This window comes from Alligator mississippiensis, chromosome 6, assembly GCF_030867095.1.
Source record: "Alligator mississippiensis isolate rAllMis1 chromosome 6, rAllMis1, whole genome shotgun sequence".
NCBI classification, from domain to species: domain Eukaryota; kingdom Metazoa; phylum Chordata; order Crocodylia; family Alligatoridae; genus Alligator; species Alligator mississippiensis.
In genome coordinates, this window is record NC_081829.1 from 8,342,200 (window position 1) to 8,355,901 (window position 13,702).

The following is a 13,702-nucleotide window of genomic DNA, read 5'->3' on the forward strand; positions in this document are numbered from 1 at the left end:
GACTAACCTGCCACAGTGCCACCTCCCCAATGTGCTGACAGCCTGGGGCAGCTGCTCGTGCTGATGGTCCTGCTGCCCTTGAGAGTGATCCTCCCCAGGAGACAGTGCTGCAGGCGCCAGACAGAGGCATTAGGTAACCCAGCTGCTGACACAGTCCCAGCAAGTGCTATCACCAGGGGTCTTGACCCAGGGGTCCTGATGACTGCCAGGGAGCAGTGGGGCTGCAACCCCCTCGTGGCCTTGCCAACAAGCCCACCTTCGGGTCAGGATCGTGGGCCTGGGGCCTGCTCTGCTGCCCTGGCTCACAGCAGGGAAGAGGGAGGAAGCCGCACACTTTGCATGATAAGGGCCCCAGTCAGAAAGGAAGAGTCTGACAGCCACGTAGAGGCAAAGGAACCACAGCTTTGACTCACTGGCAACTCAGTGTCCGCTGTAGGGCTCCCCACTCCCAGCTGGGGTCCAGGCAAACTTATGGGGCACGGAGCATGGGCCACAACACAGCTGAGCCATGGGCAGGATGGCACACATGGGCAGCCTGGCAGGTCACAGACACATAACCAGAATGCATGGGAGTATCGCACAGGCCAGAGGCATGCAAAGGACTCGAGTGCACCCCACGCAACACCCTGATGAGCCCACAAGGGCCTGCAGCTACATGCATCACAGACAAGTGTGCCCAAGACATTGTACACACCACAGCCATGCAGGGCACTTGGACACAAATCCCTGGAGGAAAATAGCACCTGCCTAAGTGTGCGTGAGTCCATACACACACAAAAGGGCATGTGCACCCCTGCAGCTCCATCGTCTGCTGGCCCAGACTGAAGGGCTGCAGTGGGACTTGCTCTAACACGGAGGTGTCACACATCCAGCCCACACAGCAGACCCAGCCAGCAGAGGTGGGTCATCCAGCCTGCCATGCTTCTCTCTGGCTGGGCAACTCACCCCTGGACCCAGCCTGCAGGGCTTCTCACCATGGCTCCCATAGCCGCTATGCCCATGTGCCCAGCACCCAGGGGGTTTAACACTGCCCTGTCCTTTACTCACCCCTGAATTCCCAGTTTGCGATTGCTGCTCAGCTTATAAATCAGGCAGCTGCAACAAGAAGCCCCATGGTCCAGATCTGGCCTCTCCATTTAACTAGGTTTGACACCCCTGCCCTAACCCAAGCTGCTCCATAGGATCATAGGAAAGTAGGGTTAGAGAAGACCTCACAAGGTCAGCTAGTCTAGCCCCCTGCTCAAGGCAGGATCATCCCTGACTAACCATCCAGATAAGTGTCTGTCCAATCTGCTCTTGAAAACTTCCAGAGACAGAGGTTGCACAACTGCTCTAGGCCTGACCACCCTCATAGTCAGAAAGCTCTTCCTAATCTCCAGCCTAAATTTCTCCTGTTGCAGCCTGAGAGCATGACAGCACCAGACTGACTGCTTGAATTTTGCTTTGAAACACTTTGGTGACCAAAATCCACCCTGCTTCTGCTCCATCAGAGCTCAAGGCTCCTTGAGCCTAAGGGCTGAGCACTTCTGTTACAAGAGAGCTGCCAAACAGCCAAACCCCCTTAATCAGGCAGTCAAAAAGCAAAAAAGCAGCAGCCAAACCCCCTTAACCACCCAGAGGTAACTGAACCCCCTGGGCACACGGCACCCTATAGTATATAGCCCCACGCAGCCCCTCGGGCAGACTTTGCCCAGGGGAAGGTACCCTGCAGACCCCATTAGAGGGACCCCGTGTGAGCGATGGAGCAGGGTGGATGCCACCGCGGTGATCATCCTCACCAGTTCACAGCTGCACAAAGTGAGGAGACAAGGCCAAGAGCTCTGAGCAGAAAATGAGCTTTATCCACACGCTCACATAGGTATTTCCAGGGATCCTGTGCCCTCCTCCTGCTAGAGTTAGCCCAGCCTTGGGCATAACACCACATGGTAATTCCTGCTGGCACTGACATCCCCACGGGGTTGGAGACCTCATCATGACCAGGCTGATGGGCGGGTGAGGAGGCACTGCCATCAGCGGGTGTCTGCCCAAGCTGGGTTTAAACTGGAGGAGCCAGAGAGGCAGGAGGGTGAATGTGGCAGCCAGCTCCAAAGAGCTGCTAAACCAGCAAGGAGGGAGCCCCTATGGGCAGGGGCAACTGGGCCATGACTTCCCTCTGTCACCACAACAGCTTGAGAAGCCTTTCTCTGGACCTTTGCATGAAGGGGATGCAAAGGCAGCACTTCCAAAATCCCACCCCAGGCAAGGCAGAGGCCAAGGCAATGTCTCCCAGGAAGGCCAAGGTCCAGGGTGCACTGGGAGCAGCTTCTCACCATGTTGGCATCACGTGAGGGGCAGCTCAGACTCCTCTGCTCCCCAATAACCTCCCACCATGGGGCTGGCTGGTGGGAAGGACCACATCCATGGGGAACTGATTCCCACGAAGTTGTTGCCCAACATCCAATGAGGCAAGAGGGATCCCGTTGCCAGCTGAGCTCACCCGTCTGCTCAGAAGAGCTCATGGAGCAAGCTCGGTGACTTGTAGCATGGCTGAGAGATGCTGGCATCAAGGCAAGTGCAGGGCCAGGGGCTCAGCAGCGACCCCTCCCCAGCCTGCCTGCAGCCCTGCCTATGAGGAGATGAAGGAGGAGGACCTGACATGGGGCACAGCCCTCTCCAGCGGGGACGGAGGCGGTGGCAGGCAGCGGAGGATCTTACGCGCCGTCCGCCAGAGGTCAGCCCGGAAGCGCTTGATGGAGAAGCAGTAGATCAGTGGGTCAATGCAGCTGTTGAGGCTGAGCAAGGCCACACTCAGAGTGTGCAGGTTGTCCAAGGTGGAGGGCGGGCGGCAGTGGGGGACCCCAGTGTGGCTGTCCATCCAGGGCACCAAGATGAAGTGATAGGGGGCCACACAGACCGCAAACACCAGCAACATGCCCAGCACCATGGCACGGGCCAGCCGGCGGTGGGCACCTTGGGAAGCAGTGGCACTGTCTGAGAGGGACCTCATGATAGAAACATAGCTGCCCATCACCACCAGGAAGGAGAGGACGAAGAGCCCCACCATTGCACAGGCGTAGCTCCGCTGCCCCGCGTACTGTTCAAAGCACTGAACGCGCCGCGTGCCCATGGGGAAGGTCTGCTGGACCACCACAGAGGGCAGGGCCGAGCACAAGCACAGCAGCCAGGCCACCACACAGGCCGCCCCGGCCCCGCGGCGCCGGTTCAGCACCAGGTCCAGCCTGGCCACGCGGACGGTGCAGTAGCGGTCCACGCTGATGAGGGTCATGAAGATGATGGCACTGTAAGTGGCCAGGAAGTAGGCAGCCCCGGCCACGCGGCAGGCTGCCTCTGAGAGCACCCAGTGCCCTCGGGCAAAGTAGTAGGGGATCCAGAGGGGCAGCGTGAGATTGAAGAGGATGTCGGCCAGCGTGAGGTTGATGAGGTAGATGCGGATGGCCTTCCTCACCTTGCTGCTCTGAAGGAAGACCAGCAGGGCCATCAGGTTGCCCGGCAGCCCCACGCACAGCACCAGGCAGTACACCAGGGGCACCAGCAAGAACTGCATTGGGTCCCTGGGCTCGCATGCCCCAGGGTCCTCGGGCACCTCCAGCCCTGCCAGCCCATCCACTGAGCCATTCATCATGGGGCCCCTGGAAGAGAAGTGGGACAGGGTCAGAGGGGAAGGGGCAGGAGGGGATGAGTCTCCCAAAGGGCGTCAGAGCCCTGAGGAGGGGAGCAGACAGTGAGTGAGAACCCCAACTGCTGGCTCCAGCATGGCCTAAGGGATTGGGGAGCCAGCCTGATTCCCTCACCCATAAGAGCTGTGTGGCTCCTATACACAGCCCCCTGCCTCTGCCCCAATACACACTCCTCCATCTGTCCATCCCATGCCAGCCCCTGTGTGCATCCATCCATCCATCCCCAAACGAGTCCATTTGTCCATCCATCCATCCACACAGAGCTACGTGATCCCTCCCCCCAACCTCTCTTGCTGCCACCCAGGCACTGAAAACAAAGTCCAGTTCAGATTAAAAGCAAACAAGGGCTCGATTCCCCACGTAACCACTGCAGTCAGGTGGCACAGCCCCCACCGCTGTCCCACGGGTACCCCCTCCTGCAGTGCCAGAGTGCCAGGCTAGGTGAGCACAGCAGGTCAGACCCAAGGAGCCTCCACCAGCCTCTGACCAGAACAAGGGGCCAGGCAAATGAGTCAGGGACCATGCTCCACTTCTTTCCCCCTCCCTCTCTCCCCGGCTTCTCCCCCTGCAAGACCTCTCAGGTCTGAGCTGGCGAGGTGCCCATCTCTCCCTGACCCAGGCCTATGCCTTTCTTTCCTCCAAGGGGCAGTTCTGCTCCATGAAGCCTCAGGACAAGCTGCTTCAAGAGCTGTGCTAGAGGCCCCAGCCCCATGACTGCACCAAGACACGACCACACTGCGCCTTGGCTCCACAATACATGCTTCCACACGTCCCCATCAGGGAGGACCGTGGGTTCTCATCCTTTACCCTGCCCCTGCAGCATAGTTGATGCCCAAAAAGAAAGGCACTGCCCTGGCCCCATGGTATTCAGCCACTTGCCCCAGGGCTCACACTGTAATGCAAGCCAACTCATGCTAAGCTGGGGCTGACGCACATAAGTTAAAATACAAAATCCTGATGCTAACTGCATAGTGCAGGAGGCTGCGAGTTCATGGCTAGGCCATCTGAGAAGAAATAATGTGGTATCCCGTCCAGCTTATCTTACTATATTCATGATGATTTTAAGCAGGCCCCTAGGTGTCTGGTATGTAACCGGGTGAAATGTTGTCTATCCTTGAGTAATTAGCATGGTAAATATTTCTTTTGCAATTAAATCGTGTTTATGTGGAGGAAGAGACATTCTCCATGTGTAACAGGTGTCTCCTCCTGATTTACCTTGTTTTGCCTACTGGTTCCCTTGATCTTCCAAGGGCACTTGAGTTTCTCCTGATTGTTAATCAGTTCCTTGATCCGTTCCAAACTCAGTAGAAATGGATAACCTCTTGTCACTGAGGAAGGTAATTCATTCAAACTGGAACTTTCTGATAACCAGTAATGAGCAGTTTGATTAACAGGGTTTTCCTGTCAAATATGGCTTGGGACTCTCTCTCGGTTTATACAACTACAGCAATGCTTGGAAGATGTTGGACTAAGGGTATAAGTAAGACATGGAACAGCTACCAGGGCACACTTCAAGAGTGAGAAATCCCTCTCTGACCCCAACTACTGCTGCGCCCAGCTTAGTCAAGAAGCTGAAGAAAAGCCTTTTCATTGCCTGTTTGGTGAGAAATCATCCCCTTATAGCTAATTACTGGACTTTGCTTTGCTTTGGGCTCATTTAACTTTGAATACTTGTAAATAAAGCCTTTCTGGCACTTATCGAATGAGGTGTCATGTCGATCCTCTGAAACTAGTCCAGAACCCCACGTTTTTATTTTGCTAACATTGGTGCAGGGGCCAGGAGACCCTTGGGGGCTGCAGGGTCTCAAGGTTACTCAGGACTCCCACAGACATGGCTAACATCTTCCTTGCTGCCCTGGGCACCCGCCCCAGTGCTAGGGGCTCAATGGGGTGAGAGCAGGGGGCAGGGGAGAGATGTGGGGAGACTTTCTCAGCAGGACTGGGGGTCCAGGTCCTAGTGATAGAGGCAGGCATGAGAAGCAGAGAACAATACTAGCTGCTGTGAGATGACCAGCAAGGTGACCAGCATCTGTCACCTGCCCCAGGTGCCTGAGGCCAGGGCAAGGAGCTGTGGGTGGGATTCCCAATCCTGGTATGACCTGTGCTCCCATAGCCTGCAGGGCACAACCTGAGAGAAAGGATGCCTGGTTCCTGGGGCTCTCCCTGAGAGCCTCGTCTGGCCCCCACAACCAGTGTCATGGGCTGGGACCGAGAGACATTGGTAAGGCTGTGTGCCGTCACAAAGGGGCAGGGTAAATGTCCCAGGTAAGGCCGTGTGGATGGGTAAGGGGAGCAGTTTGGAAGGGAGGGACACTAAGACAGGTCATTGCAGCCCTGCCGCTGAAGCAGAGACAGCCCTCTACGTGACTCTCGCATCATCTGGCTCAGCCCTGAAAGCACGGAGGCAGGGGAACCACCTGCAAGCGTGCCCGCAGACCACAGACAACCGTTAGTCTCTCGGAGAAGCAGACGCGCCACCACTGCCTCGTCTCTGCAGCTCCCCAGTGGCAGAAGGGGATCTCCAAGCATTTGCGGGTAATGAGGGGGTCTCCAGACTAGTGGGAAAGGTCACTCTCTGTCCCCATTCCTTCGCGACATGGGCTGCCCGTGTGCTTTGGGTTCTCTAGTCTGCCGCAGCCTCCTGCGCCAGCAAGCCATGCAGCCTTCACCCCAGTGTCTGGGCACTCAGCAGAACAAGCCATGGTCTGCTGGGGACTGGCTGTCTCCCCCCTGGGGTGCTGTAATGCAAGCCCAGGGCTGAGCCCATGCGGTGGCTCAGAGCTGTGCCATGCAGATGGCCTCCCAAAAGTCTGCTGAACCTGGGTGCTGCGCTGCTACAGATCCCCTCGGAGCCAAGGGGTCCCACAGAGGAGTGACCCGTTCTGCGTCCAAGCTCCAAACAATCCACCCTGTGTAATGTGGACCTGGGCCCAGCATCACCACCGGCTCCAGCTGGCTCTGGGGATAGCCCCTTAAAGGCTCACTACCCCACAACAATGGCAGGGTCACAAGGAGCATCCCTCCTCCTGCAAAGGGGCCGACAAGCATGTCTCCAAGTCCAGCCACGAGGAAGAGAAGATGTGCTGAATCAAACCTGCCTGAGAAGATCTCCAACAGGCATCCAGGCTGAGACACTGGAGCCCCAGTACAGGTCAACCTGGGCACTTTGGGACCACAGCCACTGGCCCATGGTGGAGCTGAGGTCTCAGGAAGATGTGGAGGTCCTCATGACTGCATGGGGCACCCTGGAGACACACTGACCCTTATGGCCTAGGAGCTGTCTGAATGTGTGCTCCTGGATGCCATTAGTGCTCATCAGTAATTGTCCTGGTTTTATTGAGCCATTCAGGAGGGGACAGCAGAAGAAGCTGGCTGGAGACACCCAGGAGAGCAACCCAGCCCCGGGTCCCAGTGTCTCTACAGAGTCAAGCTCCCCTGAGCCCATGAATAGATCCCCAAACCGGTTGGGGACAGTCTGCCTGGAGAGTAGGACAGATGTACATCCATGGCAATGGCAGCCCCCTCCTCACACTGTGCCCTGGTTCAGGGGGGTCTCCAGGGCCAGGGCAGCATGTGTTGAGCCGTGCCCTGGCTGGACGCACAGAAAGAGGTGGAAGGGTCTCCCACAGGAGATATCAGTGCCAAGAGCTGTCGGGGAAGCCTCCGACCAGAGAGGAACTCCCACATGCCAGACGGACCTCGCCTGCATCTCGCCAGCCCCTCTGCTTGGCATGGGGAAGAGGAGGGGGCTCCTGGGGAATGTGCAGAGCCGCCACCATGAGTCAAGGGTGCAGCTGCCTCCTGCCAGGCGTCGGGGACCTGCTCCCATGGAGATGCTTCTCCCGGCTCCAGCTCGCAGCTGCAGGGGCTTAGCACAGCCGCCCCAGCGCATAGCTGCGCCGGCTGGAATGTCCCTCCCTCCCCGCCCCCATGCTCTGCTTGGGCAGGGGACAGTGCAGCCACCCCCCACCCCAGCCCCAGAGCCCTGCCCAGCTGGAGGCACAGCTGAGCCGGGTGCTGCCTTCCCGGTGCCTGGCAAAGCTGGATTCACCTGCTGTACATGCTCATGCAAGGCTGCTGCTGGCTCCAGACAGCCAGCACCAGGCACTTCTGATGAGACCTGCAGCCGCTGCCCAGCATCCAAAGCAAGACCACCCTCACCCACGCTGTGCTTGGCCAACTTTTCGGAGCTGAGTCAGATCTGGGGTATTCCTTCCTGGCCTCCACAAGCGACTGCTCTGAGCCCTGAAGCATGAGGATGGCTTGTCTGCCCCCCATCGCTGCCATAGGTTGGCACAGACCTGGGCTCCTAAGTGCTCAAGGAGCTTTCCCACCCTTCCCACCCATTCATCTTGCACCCTTTGAGATCAATGCATACCTGAGAAACCAGCTCTGCCCCTCACAGGGGTCCTTCCTGGCCGTGAATGAAGCAACACAAGGGAAACACATGGCTCATACTGTTCCTGCTCTGTGGCTAGCCAGAGAGACATGTCTGCTGAGCCGTCCGGCTGAAACCTTGCACTGCCATTCAAATTGCTATGAACAAGTGGCCGTTCCCGTTTCCTGTGCGACAGATTCAGAGTCACAGGTTCCCCCTCAGTCCCTGGCAGAGCGAGGTGCCAGGCCGGGTGTGGTGCTCTGGGCTGTGCCAGTGCCATCTCCCAGCACCCAGGCTCTCCCAGCTCATTGCTTCCCAGAGCCCAGTCCGTGCCAAGGCCATGTCTTCCAGCAAATCTACAAGCAAAGCCTCAGAGTGGCAGCCAGGAGCCCCACCTGCCCCACATCGCAGTGGGAATCAGACAGGTCCTTACTCACCAGCTCAGCCTGTACCCCCTTGTCTGCAGCACGGCGAGAGTGGATGCTCCCAGCCCCAGACACGTGGTCTGTCTGCACAGAGCAACAAGGAAACTGCTCTTAGCCCTGTGGCTTTGGGGTTTGTGTATGCTTGGTGTAAGCAAGCTGTTTGGGACTCGTGTTTGCTTGGAGACCGCACGCTACCAGCAGACATAGCCGGGCACTCACCACTCTGAAAAAAAACTCAGCCACCCTCCCGAAGCTTTCTCCCTTTTCCCTGAGTGCCGGAGACAGAACCGCTTTGTGTCCCAGAGAAGGATCTCTATGTCCCAGCATTTAAGCCATCAGGGACTTTTCAATGTAACTGCACTCAGATCACCAGCTTCCACACTTGCAATGTTTCCATCGGACATCAAGGGCCTGATTTTTGCCAGGCACCCAGGCTGGGTTGCTGAAGACTTGATACTCTGACCTGGGCCGGGCTTTGGACACATCTTAACTCAATCAGCATTGGATGCTGAGCTCCTTTGGAAAGCTGACCCCAGCTGGAGGCACCAAACACTCATTATAGGTCATGAAGACACAGCCAACATGAGCCTCTTACCTGCATCGGCTGAATTTTCAAATGCATTCAAGGACCAGGGAGCTTGCTGCGATGCAAAACAAGAAAAGATTTGTTTTCTGCCGAGATTCTTCCTCGGCCTGAGCAATTTTCCCTAAGCAGCTGCAGCACTCGGATTGGGATATAGATCATCATAATGGTACCTGGCCCTTGCAGCCTGCTTTGTCATCAATAAATCTTAAAGCACTTTGCAAAGGTGATGCATCCTCTTCCAACATCATTGATGGGGAAGTTACAGATAGAGAGAAAGACAGACAGACAGATACTGTAGATAGATGGAAAGCAAAAAGGTAGATAGATAGATAGATAGATAGATAGATAGATAGATAGATAGATAGATAGATAGATAGATAGATAGATACCACTCAACTGCTCCAGCCCAAACCCCGTCATCTACACACTCATCTGCACAGCAGCCAGGTCACGCATAGCACAGAGGACAATACGAGAGATGGGTGTTGCAGCCCCTGACCCTGGTCTTTCTTCCCTTCCTCCTTCCCTGCCCAGGAAGCAAAAGCCAAGGCTCCCCTTGCCACGGCAGAGCTTCCCGGGCACGTCCTGCAGCCAGTGCTTTCAGGTTCACAGCAGAGCGGAAGCTCAGCCCAGCCCACAGCAGCTCGTGCAGGTGCGGGGGGTGCCACCTAGCAGGGAAGGAACCGAACATCCTGGTGACTTTCCCATCCCTGAGTGTTATGAGCTTGTCCATGGCAGGCCACAGGCTTTCCAGGCCTCCCTGTGCAGCACGGCTGTTGCATGAGAGGCACGCACTGGTGTAAGCTCAGGTCACTGAGAGCTCCCAAAGCCTGTCCTGCTACAGCCCTCCAGACACACGCTTCTCTTGGGAGAGGAGGAGATCAGGATTCGGCCCCAGCCTCAAGGTTGGCCCCATCCAAAGTGTGGCCAACTCTGCACATCCCCTCCCAGGAGATGCTGCCCAAGGCCTGGGGCAGGGAAAGCTGCTCCCAGCTGGAGTCTTACCAGGGCAGGCTGACTCCCAGGCGGGCCGTGCTCCCCTCTTGGCTGTGCTTCGCTGTCTGGCTGAGCCGGGTCTCTGGGAGGCCTTAAAGAGTCTGGCCGGGCTGTGCTGTGGGGGGAGGGAGCCGACTGCTCTCCCCAGCGCCTGAGCCACGTCTCTGGCAAGGGTTAATCCATCCGGTATGGCAGGGGCAGCTGGAGGCAGGCAGGGCACCTGTGCATGTATGTAACTGGGGATTCCCCAAGCAGCCGGCCGAGCTCGGGGGGCTGGGGCCGCTGGGAGACAGGCTCAACCCATGCTGGCTGGCACGTCACACGCCTACCCTGCGTGGGGGGCAGGTGGGAACAATGGGCCCTCACAGCCCAGCCTGGCATCCAGGGCACGAGGTAACAGGGATGCTGGAGCAGGAGGTGGAGGAGACCCCAGTGTCACCGGCACAGCCCTCACGCCCACACCATCCTGCCCAGCGGGAGGGAGCCGGGCAGCGCGGAGCCAATGCAATGAATGGCCCGTGTGTGGCGTCCGGGATAAAAGCCCCTTTCATTGCCTGCCACCCCTGCTGCACGGACAAAGCAGCACGGCACCTGCTGGCACCGAGACGAGCCCTGAGGGGCTGTAAGCCCCCCAGAGCTCTGCCCCCAGCCAGCTCACAGTGGGACTGGGGCTCGAGAAGTGGAATGGGATGTAAAGAAGTCAAACATCCCTCGCACCTGGCCTTGGGAGCTGGGTGTTACCTCCTCTCCACCAACTGGGAAACTGAGGCACAGAGCAGGGGAGTGACTCACCCATGGGCCAAGTCGGGGAAAGACCCCAGGTATAGTACCCTGGCCCCCATCCTCTCACCTGCACCCACTCTCAGTCATACAGGCAGTTTCTTTCCTACCATTACCCGAAATGATTGGAAACCCAGCACTTCCTCTCAGGATTCACTGGATCACAAGGCTGGAAAGGGCCTCCAGGGGCAGCATCCAGTCCACTGCAACAGCAGGCAATCGTGCAAAAAAATCCCACTGCTCACACCCATGGGTGTCCGACTGCCAGTGCAAGGGCTGCCTATTGCAGTTCAAAGCTCAGTGGGCAAGGAGGGTGCAGGAATCGCATCTTGGGAGCAAACAGCCCTCAGCTGTGAGCCAAGGGCAGTGCGTGCAGATCCCCTGTATTGGTAGAGAGATGCAGGCAGGGAACCGTGGGGGAGGCGCTGCTGGGACCAGCAGGTATCTGGGGACTCTGAGCAGCTGTTGGCAGCTTGCTCGAGAGCCCTGGGGATGGACAGGGAAGGTGAGTGTGCCCCCGTGCGCAGCTCTGATCTAAGTGGGCACTTCTGGGGTCTGCCCCTGGCTGGCTTCAAGGCCAGACTCTGAATCAGCTCCGAGCTGCCCCGCAAGCACACGCATGGGCCAAGTGCTCCATGCCGCCTAGGACAAGGGTCCCCCAACTGCGCTTTGCAGCTTCCTCCTAACCGAGCACCCGGCATCTGCACGGAAGCAGGGCACGGCCTGCAAAAAGCACGTGCACGCCAAAAACACGCCACTGACCCCTGGCACAGGTCCAGCCGTAGACAGAAAAGCGGCAGGGCTCTCCTCAAGCTTCGCCCACACCACCAGGCCCCACCCAAACAGAGACCAGCAGTAATATCTCCGGGCATTTGAGGGTGCCCCTGGGGCTCACAGGAGACAGTCCCTTAGCAGGACGCCTCAGGCTGTCTGCAGACTCAGGCAGCCAACGCTGCCCTGGGCTTGCTCGGGGAAAGCCTGGCATGCTGTGCTGCCCTGGGGCCAGTCCAGGGGCTGCCATGCTTACAGTCCCAATGATAAAGCATCACCTTTCCCCTTGTCGTGAGCTGGATGTCAGGAGCCCCGTAGCCATGAAAGACCCCTGAGCTCTTCAGCTGTAGGAGCTGGTGGGGGCCCGTGGCATAGGCTGGGGGCTGTGCACGTTCAAGAGCTCCTTTCCCAGCCTCTGCAGCCCTGCGCTGCATGCTAGAAATAGAGAGGACAGTCCTTCCTGTTTTAGTAATGAGTCAGCCCCCAGCAGCCGCTGGAGTCAAGCAGGGGATTTCAACAGCCACCGGATGTCCAGATCAGAGCCCAGAGCTCCTCGCTGATCCTGGCTGCCTTCCCCCTGGATTATTGCAAAGTACATTACCCAGTGGGCCCAGCCCCTGAGACCAAAAAGGTCCTGCTCCCTGTGGGAGGGCACAAAGGTTGCTCTGAGATTGTGCTGCCCACGGCTTTCCCAGAGCTCAGTTCTCCATTTCTGAAGCCAAGAGCAAGCAGCTCTGAGGTGCCAGCCCTAACCCCGTCCTGCTCTGACCCTCATCGCAGATGCTCGCCTTGCAGTGGCGGGGGAATTTTTTTGTGGGGAAAGCAGTATTTTGGGCTGGGTGGGCAACGCTGCTCCTCAGCACTCCCCACCCAGCGCTGTGCCTCTGGGACTCCCAGCTGCAGGGAGTCGCTGAAGAAAGGCTCCCTGTGAGGCCAGATCCCAACATCTGGTCCATTCCCAAACACCATGCACAGGATTTGGTCCATTCCCAAATCCTGCAGCAGGATTTAGCTGGAAGGGCACAATGACAGCAGTAAGAAAGCTCATGCTCCGAGGTGAGGGTTGTGGGAGACAGGAAAGACTCTCTCTGGGACATGGCTGCATTACAGGGATTGCATCCCCCTCTGCAGCCTCAGAAATCAAACAGGGTCTGCTCACACAGCCTGGTCTGTTCAGTCCCTATGGGCCTGATTTTGCATCGCCAGGCTGCAAGGCCACCGGTGACATGAGTCCAGAGCAAATGCAAAGCTGCAGGTTCAAGCCTAGCCTGACTCCTGTGTGCCAGCCAGGATCAGGAGCAGCACTGGCTGGGCAAGGGTGCCCTGCCCCAGACAGAAACCATGGGGAGGGGAGGGGAGGGGGGCCATAAACCCACATGGATGAAGAACCAAGAAACCTCAGCCCAGCAGAGCCAGCTCCAAGCCATTGGCCCAGTGGGAGGAGGTGGTTGCTGTGTCACTCGCTCCCCAGATCTGCGACAGGTGGCCAGGCACATTTTTCTGCGGCTCCGGTCGGCTGTGCGGCTCCCGCCCGCCCCCACAGTGGCTGCAATTCCTTTCCGTCTGCCTCCGAGCGCTGGCTTTCCTCTCATCTCCTGCTTCTAAATACGGTGTGGAGGGGGCAGGTTGGTTTCTTCTGTTTTGAAGTAGAAACGGTTTCCATCGCTGTAACTGGTGGGAAGGCTTCTACCCAGGTCTTCTCACAGGAGCAATGGACCCTGGTAGGCCCTGGAGAGCCGTGGGGTGCACAGGGCCAGCTCCTGGGCTTGGTGCTGGGATGCCACTGCCCTCGGGAGATGCCTGCAGGCTTTAGTCCCCATCCACTTGGGCAGGAATCAGTTGCCAGGAAGCCCCTGCCTACCGCCCAAGTGTGCGTCTCCCTTGCCAGAGCTTCCCGCTAGGGCTCAGGGCACATGTAGTGCTCTGGGAACTGTGAGAATGGTGCAGCCTGTGCCCAGGCCTCTTGCTCCAATTGCAAGCCCTTCAGGGAGGTTCAGGCTCAGGCAGTGGCCTAGGCTTGATAGCTTTGGAGATGTGGCTCCTTCACCAAGGCCTCCATGCAGCCCCCCCCCCCACCTTGCCCACTGGC

At 58.0% G+C, this 13,702-nt stretch overlaps 1 protein-coding gene across 1 annotated transcript; it reads right to left on the bottom strand.

Moving 5' to 3' along the window:
* Positions 1-2,605: 2,605 nt before the first annotated feature.
* LOC102560173 (platelet-activating factor receptor) lies at positions 2,606-3,622 on the bottom strand. The gene has a single exon (XM_006269888.4). The coding sequence runs from the start codon at positions 3,620-3,622 to the stop codon at positions 2,606-2,608; it is 1,017 nt and encodes a 338-aa protein (XP_006269950.3).
* Between the last annotated feature and the right edge of the window lie 10,080 nt (positions 3,623-13,702).

Bases quoted from the DNA above. Each gene is read 5' to 3' on its own strand.
- LOC102560173 (XM_006269888.4), bottom strand. From the start codon at position 3,622: ATGATGAATGGCTCAGTGGATGGGCTGGCAGGGCTGGAGGTGCCCGAG.